Source organism: Hemisphaericaspora subhashii (genome assembly GCF_019202705.1).
Source record: "Hemisphaericaspora subhashii strain CBS 10753 chromosome Unknown scaffold118, whole genome shotgun sequence".
NCBI classification, from domain to species: Eukaryota; Fungi; Ascomycota; class Pichiomycetes; order Serinales; family Debaryomycetaceae; genus Hemisphaericaspora; species Hemisphaericaspora subhashii.
The window spans coordinates 1-20,453 of NW_026057469.1; the positions used below are offsets into that span (position 1 = coordinate 1).

The 20,453-nt window shown below is 33.8% G+C and overlaps 11 protein-coding genes across 11 annotated transcripts; 4 read left to right on the forward strand and 7 right to left on the reverse strand. All coding sequences in view use genetic code 12, as the record gives it.

Moving 5' to 3' along the window:
• Positions 1-1,462: 1,462 nt before the first annotated feature.
• Positions 1,463-2,578, forward strand: AGE3 (Age3p; the record flags this gene model as incomplete). Its single annotated transcript, XM_049410198.1, has 1 exon — positions 1,463-2,578. The coding sequence occupies one exon, from the start codon at positions 1,463-1,465 to the stop codon at positions 2,576-2,578; it is 1,116 nt and encodes a 371-aa protein (XP_049260643.1).
• A 291-nt stretch (positions 2,579-2,869) lies between these two features.
• CWH8 (Cwh8p) lies at positions 2,870-3,484 on the reverse strand (the record flags this gene model as incomplete). Its single annotated transcript, XM_049410199.1, has 1 exon — positions 2,870-3,484. One exon carries the CDS (start codon positions 3,482-3,484, stop codon positions 2,870-2,872), a length of 615 nt encoding a protein of 204 aa, XP_049260644.1.
• A 1,284-nt stretch (positions 3,485-4,768) lies between these two features.
• J8A68_006067 (karyopherin beta) lies at positions 4,769-7,384 on the reverse strand (the record flags this gene model as incomplete). The annotated part of the gene is made up of 1 exon (XM_049410200.1): positions 4,769-7,384. One exon carries the CDS (start codon positions 7,382-7,384, stop codon positions 4,769-4,771), a length of 2,616 nt encoding a protein of 871 aa, XP_049260645.1.
• Positions 7,385-8,016: 632 nt separating this feature from the next.
• Positions 8,017-9,891, reverse strand: SEP7 (septin; the record flags this gene model as incomplete). The annotated part of the gene is made up of 1 exon (XM_049410201.1): positions 8,017-9,891. The coding sequence occupies one exon, from the start codon at positions 9,889-9,891 to the stop codon at positions 8,017-8,019; it is 1,875 nt and encodes a 624-aa protein (XP_049260646.1).
• A 1,033-nt stretch (positions 9,892-10,924) lies between these two features.
• J8A68_006069 (NADHX epimerase) lies at positions 10,925-11,677 on the forward strand (the record flags this gene model as incomplete). Its single annotated transcript, XM_049410202.1, has 1 exon — positions 10,925-11,677. One exon carries the CDS (start codon positions 10,925-10,927, stop codon positions 11,675-11,677), a length of 753 nt encoding a protein of 250 aa, XP_049260647.1.
• An 83-nt stretch (positions 11,678-11,760) lies between these two features.
• J8A68_006070 (uncharacterized protein) lies at positions 11,761-13,689 on the reverse strand (the record flags this gene model as incomplete). Its single annotated transcript, XM_049410204.1, has 1 exon — positions 11,761-13,689. The coding sequence occupies one exon, from the start codon at positions 13,687-13,689 to the stop codon at positions 11,761-11,763; it is 1,929 nt and encodes a 642-aa protein (XP_049260648.1).
• A 561-nt stretch (positions 13,690-14,250) lies between these two features.
• J8A68_006071 (uncharacterized protein) lies at positions 14,251-15,117 on the forward strand (the record flags this gene model as incomplete). Its single annotated transcript, XM_049410205.1, has 1 exon — positions 14,251-15,117. One exon carries the CDS (start codon positions 14,251-14,253, stop codon positions 15,115-15,117), a length of 867 nt encoding a protein of 288 aa, XP_049260649.1.
• A 27-nt stretch (positions 15,118-15,144) lies between these two features.
• Positions 15,145-16,098, reverse strand: ABP140 (Abp140p; the record flags this gene model as incomplete). The annotated part of the gene is made up of 1 exon (XM_049410206.1): positions 15,145-16,098. One exon carries the CDS (start codon positions 16,096-16,098, stop codon positions 15,145-15,147), a length of 954 nt encoding a protein of 317 aa, XP_049260650.1.
• Positions 16,099-16,301: 203 nt separating this feature from the next.
• Positions 16,302-17,396, reverse strand: GAL7 (UDP-glucose:hexose-1-phosphate uridylyltransferase; the record flags this gene model as incomplete). Its single annotated transcript, XM_049410207.1, has 1 exon — positions 16,302-17,396. One exon carries the CDS (start codon positions 17,394-17,396, stop codon positions 16,302-16,304), a length of 1,095 nt encoding a protein of 364 aa, XP_049260651.1.
• Positions 17,397-18,350: 954 nt separating this feature from the next.
• On the forward strand, positions 18,351-19,355 carry GAL102 (Gal102p; the record flags this gene model as incomplete). The annotated part of the gene is made up of 1 exon (XM_049410208.1): positions 18,351-19,355. The coding sequence occupies one exon, from the start codon at positions 18,351-18,353 to the stop codon at positions 19,353-19,355; it is 1,005 nt and encodes a 334-aa protein (XP_049260652.1).
• A 19-nt stretch (positions 19,356-19,374) lies between these two features.
• Positions 19,375-19,923, reverse strand: J8A68_006075 (TRAPP subunit; the record flags this gene model as incomplete). The annotated part of the gene is made up of 1 exon (XM_049410209.1): positions 19,375-19,923. The coding sequence occupies one exon, from the start codon at positions 19,921-19,923 to the stop codon at positions 19,375-19,377; it is 549 nt and encodes a 182-aa protein (XP_049260653.1).
• Between the last annotated feature and the right edge of the window lie 530 nt (positions 19,924-20,453).

Here is a 20,453-nt window from a genome sequence, read left to right on the forward strand (position 1 = left end):
AGGTTATCCTGTTGCTCTCCTTGGTTCTCTTAGAGATGGTACTAATAAATTATAGATGTGTCTCCATCTGATGAAGTATAGTGTTTGTAGTTCTTAGATAGGATTTACAATATTAAAGAAACATATGCAAAGCTTAACTTATAGTGAAAATAGAAAAATTCAATTGTCTATCTTTTCTAAATGTAATAGAAGCTGAGAGTTCCCTTATGTTAATCCCCATTCACTCTTTTTGATCCACTTTGAAAAATAGGTGTTATTACGTTTGAACGGGTTAGTCATAGGGAGTGTTCCATATATTCTTAGAAATGATAAGATTGGCTTACAAGAAGTTGGGGTTCTTTTCGATCCACCCTGTGTTCTACAGCATTTCTTAGAATTTGATTGCAAAAAAGTACAACTAATTCATGAAAGTCATTGGGTGTTAGAGAATTGACAGAAATTCCATATTTGAATTCATATTTGATGTTACACTACTCCTGATCATTCGAAATAACTATTTTAAAGAACACTCTTAAAGATAATTAAGAGCAGATGAAAAGAGAGAGTTGTATGGTTGAATATTTTATGAAGATATTGTCGCTAAATAAAACTTTTGCGTCACGATTTGCCATATTGCGACATTTGGCTGGGTGAGTAGTAAACACCGTGGCTGTATATTCTCTATTCCTTTCAGTTGAGATGAAGATAAAGTCGACAGAAGAGGCACATCAATTAATATAACCCATTGTTCTCTAAAGACAATAAAACAGTATAATTATTAATAATTCCTAATTAACCAGGTGTTGTTGTTTCAATAAGAGGGTTGGTAATGGGGAACATTTGGTATAAATGGTCATATTTGTACTAAATGTCCCATTTGCAACCGCATCTTGAAACAACCACGCCTAGTTAATCTCCCCCCCGGAGATCAGGAAGTGGTTAAATAAACGTTAACACTATATAAGTTAATAAATACAGCAAATGGAACATGTCATCTGTTTTTTATATTTTTAGACGGTGGACTTTTCCACTCCCTGTATTCAGATTTGGGTAATATTTTATCTAATTACAATCCATTCAGCTATATAATTACCTACTAGTTTATGCTGTTATCAGTCAAAAAGAATAAAATACATAATTACACATACTTCAGCCCATTGTAATAAATATCTCTACTGCGGTTAATTTTAGCACAACGACCACTTGAAAAAAGTAACAAACAATGTGTTTTAATTTATTTTTAATTTTCTTTTTTTTTTTTGTCTTCTTTTTTTGTTCATTGAAAAACGTAATTCAATTTTCAACACACTCAGTCCACTCACTCACTCACTAACCCTTATCTTTGATAAGATAGAAGACAGGATATTATAAACACCGACATCTCCCACATCCAATAGAATCCAGGAGATAGCAGTAGAACTAATAGATAATACCTACACCCCAATAGTAATATATAGATAGATTTATTAGATATATCCTAACCATGTCGTCAATTGATCCAGAAACTCGTAGAAAATTATTAAGATTACAAAAAACCGGAGAAAACAAGAAATGTTTTGATTGTTCTGGTCATAATCCACAATGGGCCTCTCCAAAATTTGGTATTTTCATTTGTTTAGAATGTGCCGGTATTCATCGAGGATTAGGAGTTCATATTTCCTTCGTTAGATCAATAACCATGGATCAATTCAAACCTGATGAAACCCTAAGAATGGAAATTGGTGGTAATGAAAGATTAAAAAATTATTTTGCTTCAAATGGAGTTGATTTAACATTACCTGCAAAGGCGAAATATGATAATTATGTTGCCGAAGATTATAAGGAGATTTTGAGTTGTGAAGTTGAAGGGAGGGAGTTTGTGCCTAAAGATCATACTGGAAAGACTATCCCTACTGGACAAGAAGAATCTGCTAGAAGTTCAAGAGCATCCACTCCTGCTGGGTTTGGAAATGGTGGTGGTAGTAATCGTGCTACTCCTGTGCCATTAAATAATGATCAAAGAATAAAGAATGAATCTTATTTTGCTGATTTAGGGGCAAGAAATGAACAAAGACCAGAACATTTACCACCTTCTCAAGGTGGTAGATATGCTGGGTTTGGTAATACTCCTCCACCAAGACAAGGACAACAGCAAAACGGTGGATCTGCTGCTTCATCAGCGTTCACTTTAGATAGTCTTCAAACTGACCCCTTGGGGACATTGACTAAAGGATGGGGGTTATTTTCTTCATCAGTAGTTAAATCAGTTGCTGAAGTTAATGAATCAGTAATAAAACCAAGTTTAAATACTATTCAAACTAGTGATTTTGGTAATGAAGCAAAAAGAGCCATGGCCCAATTTGGACAAAAAATGCAAGAAACGGGGAAATATGGTCAAGAAACTTTTCAAACTTTTACCAAAGATATTAATGAACAAGGTTTGAATAAGACTATTGATTCTAGATTTGGTGGGTTGTTTGGAAGTGGAGGGGCTAATAGTAATGGTAGTGGTAGAGTTACACCTGCATTTGGATATTCTAAACCTCAAGAACATACAAGATATGAGCATTTATCTGGTGGACCAAAAGATGATGATGATAAGTGGGATGAGTCGTGGTAATGATGATGTCTTCTAAATTTTTTTTGTGTATCATATAAAATGTTCTATATATAAATTTATAAATAATATTAAACAAATCTACAAAAGAACTCGTAAATGCAAAACAGCGTTACTACGCTGATCATAGACAATCTCTATAGTCAATAGGGTGATGATTCCAGCTGCTGTCTAAAGAAACTTTTTCAACCACCTCTGTTTAGATGACTTCCTTTCTAATAAATATAATTGATATTCATCTTTGAATGATTTATAACTATAATAATAAGAATCCTATTGTATTTTCTTAAATTGTTAACCGGTTAGGTAGTGTTTAAGTTGGTTAGGTTGTTCTCTTGCCATTGAACTAACAACAAAAAACCCCAACCCCAACACAAACCCAATCATAATCCCAACCGCAACCTGAGGAATTGTATGATATAACAAATATACCCTCGAAAATGCCACCAGAACCATCGCTAACACCAACACCCCACACCCTCCCAATTTCCCAATCATTGATAAATGATCCACCTTAAACATAACAATACATATAAAATATGCGGCGAAAAATGCCATAAATTGAGAATGAGCCGATGGCATCCCATAGGTTAAACTATATGACCCAATTCCGAAATCTTTATGAAATTCAGGTCTAGGATGTTTGAATAATCGTTTAACTATCTTATTGGCAATTTCATTACATAAATGCCCACCCACTATTATTACTGGTTCGATTTCTCGGGTGATTAAGAACCAGGATGTGTAGAAGATCATTATGTAGATGGGTAATAATGATAGATGGACGCAGATTAGGGATAGTGGGTCTTGCGGGTCGTAGAGGACGTAGGTGTTGTCGAAGGGGACTGGTTTGTAGTTGGGGTATAATTTTGTCATATCGACTGTGGTGGTGTCGTTGAATAAATTCATGCTGATTTTTCTATTGATATGGGGGGATTTAGATTGGTTTAAATATTTTTGTAGTTTCCGGTCCTTTCTTTATTTCCCTGGGTATTAGTGAATGATAATTATGATTGGTCGTTGAAGGTTGTTCGTTGTTACATTTAAGAATTTATTTTAAGATTTTAATTAAATTTTTTTTTTTTTATAATTTACACTGGAAAAAAGAATAAACAATAGAAATTTTTACAATGAAATTTTAGGCTAAATCAATTTCTTTTTTTTTTTATTTATTTTTGGCAACCACATCTTGACTTACGCGTTCTTCTTCGATAGAGATTATTTTATGAGATCATCAATGGGTGCCGAAGTGTTTTCCTTCGATCTAATCATCTATTATTCTAATATCAAGCAAGACCCATAGGTGGAGGAGTACTCCGGCGTTTGATTTTTTAGGCGGCTGCCGAACTTCGCTTCTTTTCACCTGCACCACTCTTATACTATCTCTCTCACCAACCAACACAAAAAAAAGCCAATTGCAATTTGCAACAATTCCCTATCTCCCTCTTCCTGTCTCTCAAAGCTATCATCCCATAGACAGAAATATCCTGATTTTCCTCTAGGACATGCAGAAGGGCCCGGATATATATATACGACCACCATCTCTCGGACGATGGATCTGTGTCACTAATCTTACCCGATATTGCGTCTGCATGACTGTACTTAACATGGTTTGATTTGTTCAAACCTTTAATGAAAGAGCCTCTGCGCAAAAGTATGCATCTCTACGCAAGATATCGGAATTAAAAAGGGTTTTGTGTTGGGTCATTTATTTATAATTACAAAATGAATTCTATGCTGCAAGTTAATGTACGTAACTGTAAGAGAATTGTAATTCCAACTATTCTCTTATTAATTATAGTCTAGATTCATATAATTACAAAATGAATAATACTAATATTATAATTACATATTTATTAAATTTATATATGTATATATATAAAAGGAAAAACTCATCAACAAGAAAGGAGACATTAAAAAGGGGAGGCACATGGAAATCAATAAATATGTTGTTGTTGTGTATTAATTATAAATTTATATTATATAAATAATAAGATGGGAGGGTGAGGAGAATAAGAACGTTATAATCTGTATATATATATATGATAATGAAAAGATTGTGTGATATGTATGAATGAATAAATTAGAGGATGTGAGAGGAATATATTAGAGTATTGAATTGTTTCCGGGGTAGTTGTAGTTGTAGTTGGGAATCCGGTATGAATGAAGGGAATACTTTCTGTATTAGCAAAATCACAAATTAGCTTGTCTCTTTTGTTGATCTCTAGCCCATCTTGCTGCATCCTTAGTCTTATCATCAAACAATGGATTACTTCTTGTCTTTTTAATAAATTCAGTCACCCATTCTTGAGTATATACTTGTTTAAATTCCCCATTTGGATAAATCGCCGATATATCTCCCAATAACCCGGTGGCTGATCTTGCCACTGAATCAGTTGATGACATACTAATATCCAATGAAACCTTTTCCAAAAATTGGAAAATGGCCCCAATATATGGATATATATCTTGAGGTTGATCCGCCAAACCACCAATTATCCCCACAAAACAATCCAATGCCGATTCTTTAACATTGAATACATAATCTATAGTTTCGAGCGATGCATCAGTGGTTTCAATTTGAGAAGCTTGGATGGCGATTTGCATAACAAAGTCCAAATATGGTCTAAAATTGGATCCGATTGCCGTAGCTATATCTCCGAATGAAGATAAGATTGCTGGTCTTAATTCTCGTCTAACTTCAGCATTATTTAAATTCCCACCCAAGATATTCATAAGTCCTTCTAAATAAGGTAAGATTTGTAACCCCAAGGAATGACTTAAATCGGCAACTAATCCAATTGCGGTATTACAAGTTGGTGAATCGGTGTTTTGCAATGCTTTGGTTAAGTAAGGAACAAAGGCATCCATGTATTTAATAAATGATTCTCCAATTGCTCCTGCAACTGATGATATAGCAATGAAAATATCTTCTTCAATTAATGAATTTTGTTCTTGGGCTTCTAATAATTTAAGAAATCTATCCATTAAATTATCGGCAGCTAATGCAATATCTCCACCTAATCTTCTAATTACATTAGTTAATAATGCCAATATATTAGTTTGTAATTCTTCTAAATTCCCCCTATCTTCAGCCAGAGCAACTTGTGATTGCATCAAGATTGTTGATTCTAATCGGGATAAGACTTCTGTGGCAATACCTTGAACAATTGGCATAGTATCATTGGCACTATAGGTTACAAATGCCGAAAGAGCCTCATATGCCGAAGCCCTGGCACTGAATTCATTATCTGGACGACCAGATATTTGAATCAATACCGGAATAATTGATTCATAATATCCTGACATCACCGAGGTTTCTTTATTATAATTATCATTACATAATTGTTCCAATAAATTCATTAATGTCCAACAACAATTAGTCGAAACTTTTGGATGATCATGTAAACCAGCCAATAAGGCTTGAATCAATTGTGGTAATTCCTGTTGAATATCAATCGCTTCAACCACCATATCGGCAATTCTACCTAAACACCAAGCAACCGTTTCTTTAACTTGTAAAGTCTCATCAGTAATCAAACTAAGAATGGGAGGTAATGCTTGTCCAATCAAATTTCTTAATTCATCATGATCAGGCCCATCCAAAATCGATCCAAATGCCATCACGGCCGCTTCTCTGGCTCTCCAACTATCTTGATTGATTAAATTGGCAGCCACGAATTGTAATGTTGGTTGTACGACATAATTTCCAATATTCTGGGCGAATAATTGTAAACATGCCCCAGCAGCCATTGCCACTGACCAATCATCATCTTCAGGATCTTCATTTTGTCTCGTCAATAAGGTTAAAAGCGTAGGCAAGACATCTTGAGCAGCAACCAAGGCGAAATTATATGAGATTAATTCTGGAGTCAGGGCAGCATCTAATAAATCCAAACCTAATTCTTGTCTTTGTAATGCAATTTCCAATTCTTCTTCACAAACAGTTGACCAAAATTCAACAGCCATACATGCGACTTTTTCATCATCACTTTGCATTCCGGAAACAGTGAGGCCATATAAGGCTTTTTCCATATAGAGAGACATATAACGATAATAAAGGGACATTATTCTCGCAAGACATCCAAATGCACTAGCTTGTAATTCACTATCATCAGCTTGGGTGGCTTCACATACCACTTGCATGATATAATTTCTTTCCCCTTCAGTTTCGAAATTATATTTAATAAATTCCAATGAGATAACTAAAGCATTCAATGCCGTCAATCTGACGATTTTGGAAGGTTCATTAGCTTGAACACCTTGAACAATCGCAATTAAGATCCCACTGGCTTGAGAAACAATATTTGGATTGTTTGGATCGGCAGATTCACAAATATATCCAATTGTTAAATGTGATGCTTTTTTAAGATTTTCCGGGTTTTCAGTCTTGGTATTTTTGATAATTGTCGGAATCAATTCTGGCCATTCATTTCTAGGTAATTCGATATCAGCAATGGCAGCAACCAATTGAGCAGCAGTACCGGCAACTTTTTGATCTTGAATATTTAATCCTTGTATAGCAGTTTGTTTGATTTTTTGTTTAATTTCGCCATCCAATTTGATCCAACGTTCTTGTTGGCCTAATTTCACCTTGGGGTCTTTTGAAGTCAATTGATTCTTTAAACCAATCCCAGCCAACATTCTGACTTCGGTTTTGGCTTCTTCATTGATTAATGCATCTATTAAAAGGGTGATATATTCGGGGAAATGGTTATGAGCAGCTTCATTCAATTGGATTTCAGCTTGAGTTCTTTCATTTGGATCGGGGTTTAATAAGGCGTTTTCTAATGTTTGAAGGATATCCATTGGGTAGATGTGTATGTGTTATGTAATTGAGATATCTCTTTGACGCGATGAAAAAAGAGTGGTAGTATTAGTTTAAAGGTATTGAATGGGTTTATTGGTTTGACAACACACAACAAAAGCAATTCCAAAAAAAACCTGATGAAATTTTTTTTTTTTTTCTTCTGGTTCTAGAACAACTGCCAATTGATACAATAGAAATCTATTAAAAGAAACAGTAGTTCGATAGTTGTCTTTACTTCTTCTGTTGATTATATATCTATCTCTCTATAGTATATATACTGTAGATAGAGTAAGTTGAAAGTTGGGGGGATTGTTGTTGGTTTAAAGAGAGAAAAGAGAAAGCGGAATATGAAATCTGATTGACAGTGATAATTTTTTTCTGTTCTCTTCTTGTCTCTTCTTACTTTCTTCTTTTTGTTACTGTTACTACTGTAGTGTTGTACTGTGCAATTTATTTACACTAAGATAGAAAAAAAAAGTCGTGTTTGTGTTAAATTTAGAAGCCCTTCGTCAAACTTCTGATAAACATATTACATATAATGACACGTCTTTTACTAAAACCAAAAAAAATGTATTCATATGATACTTAGAGAGAATTTATTATATGTCTTGATATAAATCTAAAAAAGTTACTATTTTTGACTTACAATAGAATGTAAATCAGTCATAGTTTCATCCTTTTCAATTCCTTTAGGTGTAGTGAGATCTACTTGATGTTCTTCTAATGGCTCCTCTTCTTCTTCCACTTCCTCTTCATGCCCTTCCTCATCTCCACCTCTTCCATTCACTTCCTGCTCTTCCTTTTCTTGCTCTTCCTTTTCTTTCTCTTCCTTTTCTTTCTCTTCCTGCTCTTGCTGTTTCTTAGCTTTTGCCAATTCCAATTGTTTCAACAACGCCTTCTCCTTCGCCTTCAATTCAGCCGCCTTTCTTTCCAACATCGCAGCCCTATTAGCCAATTCTTTAGCACTTGCCATTTCCATTTCTTCTAATTTCTGTTGTCTTTCCAAAATTCGTTCATGTCTTATTACATAAGGTACCGTTTCTGATATTTGCCTTAATTGATTACGTTGAGGACCAATTGATAATCTCTTGAATGAATCAGTTGGGGTTCTTGATCTTTCTAATGAGAGGCTGGAGCCGGAGATTCCAAATGCCGGATGAGGTAATTTGGGCGATGATTGTGATTGTGGTGGGACGTCTTGTTCAGTATCATCTAATAACATTGATCTTTGTTTTCTGATGGAATGGGTTGAAGATGTGAATGAATGATTGTCAAATTCTTGATTGGTATTATTATCGGTTAATTGAGCTAAATTAGATAATGAAGGGATTGTATTATCCATCATACTAGATTGATGTTCAACAGTATCATGGAATTCACTGTCATCCTCTGTGGTTGCAGCAGCGCCTATTGAATCATCAAGAGCTCTAACACCGGTGACTTTGGTTAATCTTTCAGTTCTATAGGTTTCATATAAGAAATCATGAGTTAAATCTTTTAAATCTTGTAAATGAGATCCTAAAATAACTGATTTTAAAATCAGAAAATCACTATATTTGGTATCATTAATATCAACTAATCCCCAAGGATATTGTCTTGCTCTAATTGTTTTTGATTGACCCGTTGTGGGGTCATTAATTTCAAATGATTCTTCAGAAGTTATAATTGCAAATGGTTGTAAATTAGCTAAAAATTTCGATTCTTCAATTAAATCAAAATCTTCATCTTCATCATATTCATTTAAATAAGAATCAAATTGGAATGTTGGAACATTAAATTTTTCAATATCAATTCTAATTTGTTTTTTAAAATATGCTAATTCAGATTCAGTAAATGAATCAGCTTTACCAATTACTGGAATAATATTAACATATTTAGATAATCTTTTCATACATTGAATATCAATTTCTCTTAAACCATGTCCTGTTGGAGTAATAAAATATAACATAACATGAACTCTTGTATCAATAAATCTTGGATTTCTTTTAATTCTAGTTTCTTCAGCTAATACTAAATCAAATTGTTGTTTTAAATAATTTTCAATTTCAATAAAACATAATTCATTATTTAAATTCTCACCAAATCCAGGAGTATCTATAATATTTAAATATAATTTCATAACATCACCATCCATAATTTCAACTTCTGTTTCAGTCAATGCAATTCCTGGTTCTTCATGAATTGTTCTAGGATTAAATTCATTTCTAGTTAAGATTGAAGTATTTGGTAAAGCAACTGATTTGGCAGAAGTAAATGATAACACTTTGGTTTCTCCAACACAATTTTCCGTATTGGGATCATAACGATGATTTAATACTTTTTTATTTAATAATGAATTAATGAATGTGGTTTTACCAGTACCCAGTTCTCCTACTACCATGAATGTAAATTTAATTCCCTTTTTAGCATCCTTTCTGTAATTAATAATTGGTGAATGTCCAAGACTTAAACCATTGACACCTCCACCATTTCTTGATGGTGTAGTATACGTGTACAGACTACTCATTTTAAGTGTACTATTTTTTTTTATTGATTCTTCAAGTGTCCCTCTTAGAATGAGTGTGTGTTGGTAGTGATAGATGTAGGCTTGTGAATGTGTCTAAATTGATGTGTAATTGCCAACTTAAAGAAAACAAAATGCTGATTTGTTTATTTTCTACGAAATTTGTTGGAATTTAAGAAATTTTGATTTCCCACGAAAGAAAGAAAAAAAATAAAAAAACTTTTGTTGATATTTTTAAAAGATTCGTTAATTAAAATTTAATTTATCAGAGAGAATAGTAACCTAACAAACGATTTGCTCCATAAAATTATGTGTAGAGAGGGAGAGAGACAGGGCGGAAAGTGAATTGAGAGAATAAAACAATGAACAAAAACTTGCTCTTTTTATTGCTCTTTGTAATTTATTGTTTCTATTGTTACAATATGACTTTTCGTGAACACATAGCCGCGAGCTTTCAAAGAGAATATTACAATCATAACCACAGCTAATTTTGCAACACTCTAGGAATATTTTGAATAGATCAAACTACTCAATTGAAGTAAATTGTTCAGCTAGTACTGTTCCCTGTAGTTGTACCATATTTCTAGTGTGTCTCTATGGGCCGTGAAAGTGCTTTAAATATTTTGGATTTTACCTCTTAATAGACTATCAAGATGAAAAATTGTTATGTTTACTTTCTGTTTCTTTTGGCGAACAAATTCTGCTATAGAAAACACGAAATTTTTGCAACAACAAAATGCATCTACTTATAGACAAATATCTATCAGTCCAAACTCAAATGGTCAAGATTCTCTTATGGAGAGCTTTGAAAATCCATTCTTTCTGTTATTCATCTGTCTCTACAAAAGTGTAATTTTGCAACACCCTGCCTTGAAATATTTATTGCGACATATCTCGAATCCAATAACGACGACATTTCTCATTTCTGTGATTTATGTCGCCCTTATGTGGTAGCCAATTATTTTAAGGAGGGAACCAAATTTCCAAAATTTCCACTTCTTCATCCATACCATCCTTTACAATTATTATCCCCAAAATGATAAAAGCTGGATTTAAAACATTATCAGCCAAAGCAGCCGCCCAACTCGATGCCGAATTGATGTCAACCGGAGCATTCTCCATCGATCAATTAATGGAACTCGCCGGTCTCGCAGTTGCAAAAGCCATCTATCACCAATATCCCCCACCCCCACAACAGCAACCACCTTCCAAAGTATTAGTCCTCGTTGGTCCTGGGAACAATGGTGGGGACGGATTGGTCGCCGCCAGACACTTGAAGATATGGGGAGCATATGATCCTATATTATATTATCCCAAGAAATCTCCCAATAATCAATTATATTCAAACCTAATTAAACAACTACAAGATTTGGAAGTGGGCGAATTGGCGTCATTGGATGAAGTTATTGCATTACTTGAATCGAAATCTGGGGTGGGTTTGATTGTGGATTCATTGTTTGGATTTTCGTTCAGACCGCCGATTAGAGGAGAATTCCGCGATTTGATAAGTTATTTAAGTATAAATCACAATAAGATTGCTCCGGTTGTTTCGGTGGATATCCCATCTGGATGGGATGTGGATGAAGGTCCCACGGATGTTGACATAAATGCGTCAATGTTGATAAGTTTAACTGCACCAAAACCATGTGCGGCAAGATTTGTGGAGAGTGGACCGGGGAAGGTACATTATTTGGGTGGAAGGTTTATAAATCATGAAATTGCTAAGAAGTATGATATTATGGATATTATTCAAACTTATAAAAATGACGATCTAATTGTTAAATTATAATTAATAATACAGTTTTAAGAAAAGAAAGCGAGTTATTCTAATAAATATATAAATATATGACAATATGCTAATGGGTTTTGCTTCTACCTCCATTGATCTGGGGTTGGAAGTGAAGGAAGTCCTTTCTCATCTGGACTTGTAGATTGTTGTAGTTGTTGTGATTTGAATCGATTAATAAAAGACTGCGCTTTTTCTTTCATGATATCTTTCTCGATCTGTGGTCTAATATGGCTCACATAATACCCTATATCACTTTGAATTCTATTATTCTGAGGAGAAATTGATTCAGGATGATCCTTGTTTGGACTAGATTGGACGGAGAATTGGAGATTTGTATAATGGCCGAAATCACTTATGATTCTCTTTGTGGGGGATCTACCTCTTGGAAGATCTGTTCGCTGTACGAGTGGAATTGACAGGATTGGAAACAGGGTTTTAGGGGAATATCCAAAATCACTAACTGCTCGTTTTTGGAGTGATGTACTCCTTGGAGATTCTTGTTTCGATGTACTCAGCAGCATTGGGAACAGAGACTTTGGATGAAATTCAAAGTCATTTACTGTTCGAGTATGTTGAGATCCACTTGGAACCGCTTGTTCATTGTCTAACCTTTGAACAGGTCTGGAACTATTCTGTTGAGATTCACGATCAGCTGATTCAAATACTATTCTGTGAGGAGGTTCAACTATTTCAACCTTCTTCTTCTGGGGAGAAAATCCCAGTTTCAAGGATTCAACTTTCTTCATTATCGGAACAATCAAAGAAGACAGCGTGTTTCTATAAGATCCAAAATCACTCACCACTCTCTTCTGAGGTGATTTAATTGACCCCCCTCCTTTCGTAGGTTGCGGATTAGGTGGTATGTCCGGAAATTGTAATTGTGAAAGCGGACGATTTGTAACTGTAGGAAATCTACTATATTCATAATCTGAAGGTATGTCTAAACAAAAACTAAATGGCCCTTGTCTGACTTCTTGTCTAATCTTATCTCGTTCTTGAAAGACATCATAGCGTGAATGCCTCCTATTCAGTTCCAGGGATGTTGATTTGTTTATGTCTAAAGACGCTGGTCTTGGTTTTCCTGGAGGATATGTTTGTTGGATAATTTCTCTTTCTGGAGATGATTGAGATTTCTTTCCTCTAGTCTTGGGTAGAATACTAGGAACTTCAGGATATTCTTTTAGATCGATTTTTCTTCCCCCCTTATTAACCACCATACAAAGTTCTTCCGACGAAGGTTCTGAAAAAATACTATCATTCGAATTAGCATCATCATATTCTTGATATTCTTCAATTACGTCATAATCAAAGAATTCAATCTGTCGACTGGGAGAATCCACAGTCTGAACTCTTCGTTGTGCTTGATAGGGTATTGTCCCCATCTGGATATATGAATCAGCGGTTGAGATTGGAGTTATGTTATCTAAACCCAAACTTGAAGACCTGCGTTGGGCACTAAATGGTCTTCGTTGGGTGTTGACTTCAGAAGAACAATCTGAAGAATATGTAGAACTACTAAGTGATACTCTTGATGGTTTTGTAGATTGTAATTCTGAAATTCTTGGAATGGATTCAGTTGGGGAATTGAGATCCGATTGTGGATTCGGGTAACTTGAGACTCGTTGATGATAATACTTTGTCGCCAATATTCTTCTGGCATCTTCTTCGACTGAGGAATCGGAAATATGACTCGTTCTTTTGGTGGTTAATTCAGAAAGATTGGGAACTGGTGGTAGGTCCTTCTGGGGCCATACTGATGAAGCCGTCATCGTCATTGGAGATTGTCTTTCTGGGGAACTACTATTACTATTTGATTCACGTCGTTTCACAAATCTCCTTATACTGCCCGTGGCTTCATTGTAGATTGGTAGTTTTGCGGGTAGGTCTTTTGGATCGGTATGTCCTGGTTTGTATGTCTTGACAGCATGTGAGACATCGATATCATCTATTTGGGCTGGGATTATAGGTGGGAAATCATAAGATGTTAATCTCTGTGATGCCCGTTTACTCATTTGTATTTGGAGCTCTTGTTATTAAGGTTTTTGTTGGATGCAAAAAAATAGAACAATAATAAGGTTATGGTTTTATTATTTTTAAAGAGAATACAACAACATTATATACTTGTATCAGATAAGAATTTATTCAATTAAGAAGATGCAAGCGAATGATCCATGCTTTAATGCCTTATTGTTGAATATGGCTGGTAGATCAATATAGAACAAGTAGAAAATGAATTGCAACCAATTCTTTATTGTTCTGCTGGTGAATTGGCACCCAACAGAAGAAAAAAAAGTTCTATGATTAGCCAGCCATTTTTTTTGAAAGGAGATGAAATTGAAAATTAGTGGGGGAGCAGTGTGGGAAATTGGGTTGCCAAGAAGAGACATCTGATTAATTGCTGACAGGGAAAAGCGGTTAGTTGTCATTATTCATTCATTCTGATCAATCGTAAGTATTTGTCAACTGCCGTTTGGAAGAAAAGTTTAAAAATATTCTAAAACGGCTGGATTAAATCATTTTTGTGTGTGTTTCTTCTTGGTAATTTATAAGGAGTGACAGCAGCTGGTGTATGAATGATTTCATCATCACAAGAAATTACTGAGATTAAAAGAAAGCTTTGGAATGGGTCGGTTAATATTAAAGTAATATACCAATATGGTAATGACCATAATCAAAGAATTGATTATTTATTAAATTGTTATAGAAATTCATATTTTCCAATTTATTATCAACAATTGATTAAATATATTAATCATTATGGACAAGACTTACTGCAATTACCCATTTGGTTTGAATATGAAGGAGTACCAATCAAATGGAATCTCCCAATAGGCGTTTTGTATGATTACTTACATTTACCAGGTATTGATAGAAATAACAATCTGGAAAATGATGGAGTGTGGGAATTACACCTCAAGACAAGTGAATTCCCTACTGAATATATAATTCCATTTATTTATACCAATCCTGATCTGACAATAAATTATGAACGTTCCTTAAGTGAAGTTATAATGAATCAATTAAAGGAATCTTGTTTTGTAATAAATGGAAATGCAAAACCAATAATGAATTTAAGTGAAGATAATTCAAGATCATTACTTGCATCGATCTTAACTCATAACTTTGGTCAATTCACTACTATGAGCAAGAAAATCGTATCTAAAACAAAATTTGATAGAATTCCGCTAAAGATCTACATAGCTGGATCTCTATCAGTAATTCAAGCACCTATTGATGCAGCTGTGGAAGGTAAATCTGTTAGTTTGAGAGACGTTTTGGATGATCAATTGCCTAAATTATTTGGTACTTCCAAGATTGCTCGTCCATATATACATGGGATTGATGCGAGTGCAATTATGGGACTTCCTTTACAAGATATATGGCATTTATTTAAACATCTTGATAATTTTCTTTATGTTGTTGTCCTTGTGTCAAAGTAATACAGTTGTATATATTTTAATGTCTATCTAATTCCTAAATACCGCTTGTAACCAATTTCTATACATTTTCAATTGTTTCTTTCTATTCACCAATAATCTTCTATCTGTTCCAATCTTTTCTTCCTTAAAAGGTCCATTAGTACAGAATATCTCTCTTAATTCTTCTTCAGTAAAGAAATAAACTCGAGTCCCATCTCCTCTAATATAAAAATTATCATCAAGTAATCTTCCCTTCTTAAACCTTACTTGAGCCAAATCATATCTTCCATAATCTCTAAATAATATTTGTCCACCTGGTTTCAAAACTTTAGATAAATTATTAACAGCATGTATCCATTGATCTGGATGTAAGGCCAGAAATACAAATATCATAATCACTACATCTACCGAATTTGGTTCAAGATCTTCTGGGATTATTCCCTCAGGGTTGGCAAGATCCCATACTGAAGAATAAGCAATACCCTTGTCATGATTAGGTTGGAAATTTTCATTTGATTTAACTAAATCAACAGCAACTTTTGAATAATCACAAGCAAATATTTTCAAATTTTCATTCTTATTTTGATTTAAGATGGGGAAGAAAGTATTCCCAGCACCACACCCAATTTCTAAGATCGTAGTTGGTTCTTGATATTCTTCTTGGGTTACTTTAAATAATGATGGAAATTCAATTTCTAACCATTTTCTATCCTTAAAGAAATTTTCACGATTATGTTTATAAAAGATATCCCAAAATTTAGCAGGATTGGAATTATACATCTTCTTATCGAAATCTTTGACAGGATGATCATATTGTTTGGAGATCATTTCTTTGGCTTGATTAATTTGTTCTTCTCCCCATTCAACATGATCCCAAGCGTTATGATTGAAAACATCATCTTCATTCTCAAGATATCTTTGTCCAAATGTAAAAGGTGTATCTTTCCCTATTCTGGATTCTAAAGGAGGTTTACTCTCTTTTATTGGTTGATCTTGTGTCATGTCTTGTGTTGGTTATTGATAAGAAGAGAAGAAATGAGAGATGAAGATGAAGATTGTGAAATGAAAAAGAAATTTTTTAGATGTCGCGTTGCATTATGAATTTTTACGATGATGATGGGGGATTAAAAAATTATTTTCTATATTAAACTATAAAACTTAACAATCATGAAAGCATTACTACTAATTAACTAATATACACTCTATTACAATTTATTCATATAATGATCATCACCAGATAACTCTTGTAATCTGGCTGCGGCTTGCTCACTTGTCAAATCTCTTTGAGCTTCTCCCAACATTTCAAACCCAACACAGAATTTCTTAACAGTTGCTGATCTTAATAATGGAGGATAGAAATGCATATGGAACCAAGAACAATCTTTATGTTCTTTGGAACATTTGAGTGGAGCTTGATGTATACCCATAGAATATGGGAATGAGGTGTTAAACAAATTATCATATTTGGTTGTCAATACCTTTAAGATAGATGCTAAATCTTCTTTATGCTTATCATTGAAATCTTCAGTTGATCTTAAATGTTCTTTAGATATTAATAATGTTTCAAATGGCCATAATGCCCAATATGGAACAACTACCAAGAAGGAATCATTTTCAGCAACAATTCTTTCTTTCTCTTTTATTTCAAGTTCAACATAATCACCAAATAAATGTGTCTTGTTTGTGTTATAATATTCGGTCATATTTTGTAATTCTTCTTCAACTTCAGTTGGAACCATATCCAAACACCAAGCTTGACCATGAGGATGTGGATTAGAACAACCCATAGCAAATCCCTTATTTTCAAAGATTTGTAAATATTTATAAGGAGCAGAACCTTCAGTAGATTCAATCAACAAGCCTCGATATAATGATTGCCATGCATTAACAACATTAGTCAATTCTTCAATCGACATCAAAGGTAAAGTCAAATTATGTTTTGGACTAAAACAAAGAACAAAACATTTCCCTCTTGCACCTTCAGTCTTTAATAATCTCCCTTTCAACGAACTTTCAGGTTCCTTCTCAACATAATCTGGTTGCTCTAACTTAACAGCCGGATAATCATTTGTGAAAACAAAAGTAGCATCATATTTTGGATTAACATCACCAGTAGCTCTTATATTTCCAGGACAAAGATAACATTTTGGATCATATTCAGGTAAGGCAGTCTTCTTGATTTCTTCTTTAGCACCCTGCCATGGTCTCTTAGCTCTATGAGGAGAACATAATATGAATTTCTTCGTTAGTGGGTTAAAGCGGCGATGTGAATGATTGGTGAAATCAAATTCTTGAGTCATTTTTATATATGTTGGTGTTGATGTTATTGGATTTAACAAATGTTCCATCAGACCCATTTTGGAAACAGGGATCTCTTGGTCTTTATATAGAAAAAGGTTTTATGAAGTATGGAAGTATAAACTGACGTAATTTTTTGTAGCAAGAAACTCGTGGATAACTATATTTGTAAGATGATTTTTTAGTGGTTTCCCTAATTTTTTTTTTTTCTTTTTTGTTTTGATTGTTTGAATTGGATTTTTACATACAAATTTCAATACAACGTTGCAATTTTTTCTTGGGATTTGACAGAAATCAGACATTTTTTTCGGGAAAATTATAGATTTATTTTTTAAGATGTAATTTGAGTCATAAAATAATTTAAATTTTATGTCTGCATTCATTGTTCAATTGTTCAAATTTTTCCGGCATCCGTGGATCCAGAATTACACATAACCAAGTTTATTGAATTGACCTATAAGATTCAAGAGATCTTCGTATACGATCCTAAAATGCCGCTGCAACGTTGCAATCTCACGGGTTTTCCTAGAGAAATCTGGAGACGGTTTCACCCCTGAAAGGCGGCTTTTCTTATTTGTGAAGTGGCGTTTCTTTTTTGTGTGATACATTTCCGATGACCCTGTTATGAAATAATAATTATTCCGGGATCATAAGGTAAACTCACTGTCTTCCGAAAATACCGCCGTTCTACTGCTAAATTATGGAATGGGGGCTATGAGAGAGATTGCAACGTTGCAATTCTCGTGTCCAAAGTTTGAAGCTTAGAGATGAAAGCGAAAAGCTGTTCCGCAGCTTCATTAGATATTTTTTAACAGGCCCATTCGTAGATGAATTTCTCTTTAAAAAAAGTAATGATCAAAAATATCACTTTGCAGCTTTAGGTTAGGTTTTTATAAAAGGAATTCTACCAGTCATTCTATTTTGTTCTTATTCAATTACTCATTATCAAAGCAAAAATGACAGTTCATTTTGAGAAAAGAGTCTTAGTTACAGGTGGTGCAGGGTTTATAGGATCACATTTCCTTCATCGCTTTGTCCTTCAATATCCACAATATCACTTCACTTGTATAGACAAATTAAACTATGCAAGTAATTTCGAAAATATTTCCGATTTACAAAACTTAAACAATTTCAAATTCATAAAACTTGACTTGTCAGAATCTTTTGAACAATTGTATGAATTCCTAGTTACAAATTTCCATCAAACTGAAATCACCGAGTTTATAAACTTTGCAGCCGAATCATGTGTTGATAGATCCTTACGAGACCCATTATATTTCACCAGGAATAATATCCTAGCTACACAAAACTTATTAGAATGTTATAGAGCTCTTAGGAACAAATATAAAGATATTGACTTTCGTTTCATTCATATATCTACTGATGAAGTCTATGGAGATATTTCTATAAATACAACTGAAGATACCGTGCTATGTCCCACAAATCCATATGCTGCCACCAAGGCAGCACTTGATTTAATAATTAAATCCTATCAATATTCATTCAAATTACCAGTTACAATCTTGCGGCCGAATAATGTCTATGGACCTAATCAATATCCAGAAAAGATCATCCCGTTGATTATCAAATGTTTGAAAGAACAAACGCTTATACCAATCCATGGAGATGGTTCCAATAGAAGGCGGTACTTGTATATCCTGGACTTTTTGGATGCAATTGAGGTAGTATGGCACTCTATTAGACAAGATTCATTAGGAGAGACTTATAATATTGGTGGTTGTGATGAAATTGATAATATTTCCTTGGTGAAATTAATTTGTCAACGATATTTTAAGAACCCAAACGTCAATTTCACAAAGCATGTCCAGTTTGTCAAGGATAGGGGATATAATGATTCGGAATACTCGACGAATTCGGATAAATTAAAGGCATTGGATTGGGAACCGACAATAACATTAGATAAAGGTATAGACAAGATCTTGGAAAAAGAGTTTAAATAGTAATTAATAAATAAACATCTTATCCCATTAGTTCTCTAACTTTAGCATCGAATAATTGACTCTTAATTGGCATATCTAATGAATAAAATGGATCTTTCATGACATAATCAGAATAAATCATATACAATTGTCTAAAATATTCATGAGCAATATCATAATTCTTATTCAAATCTCCACTATGACCACCCTTTTTAGGATCTGTTGGATTTGTACCATTTGGACTTGTAATTGTTATAAATTTTAATCCAGTTACAGTTTGAAAAATATATAAATTAAACATATCCGTTTCAATACTTTGTAACCCTGATCTATTAGTATTTGGACTCTGTGCTTTTACGGTATTTATAATACTATAATTCTGATTCAGATTATATTCTTCTGTAGTTAATGCTTTATCCTTCCCATGAATTGTTGGAGTTAATCTTGATCCAATGGCATGAACTCCATGAAGTGTACCTGCCAATACAAGATAATCATTTGCTGTAAGTTTATTCAATCCTGAATTGATTTCATTTTGATAAATCAATCCACCTGCCTTATTAAGTATGAATACTGTATGTACCTTCATAATTGCTTTACTTTCTACCTCTATGAAGAAGAGATCTAATCCTTGAATGAAATTGTTGAATCCAAAAAAAATAGAACTCGGTTGAATTATTATTTCGCACCAAAAAAATCAAAAAAGAAAGCTTCCCCACCAGGAGTCGAACCTGGAATCTTCTGGTTCCAACCGAGAAGTGGTTACGAAATCGTAGCCAGACGCCTTGACCATTGGGCCATGAGGAACGAAGCCTTATTCAAAAAATTGCTTAATTTTTAGTCATTCTGTCAAATTAGATCACGTGATCAATTTTATTTTCGTCAATTACTTGTTAATGATAACCTTAGATATTCTAAAAGTCAATCTGATCGGTATGCCCAACCTTCAAAATTATGCACCATCTGTTGGGATTTGTAAACAGTTCTCAATTAAGATTTATCGTTGTTTTTAGTTTTTGACGTTTGGTAGCGACCTCAAATCGAAGGGGTCTAGACTTTGTATAACTTTAGTAAAATAGTTCATATCCAATTCTAACTCAATATATTTTAATATTGGGG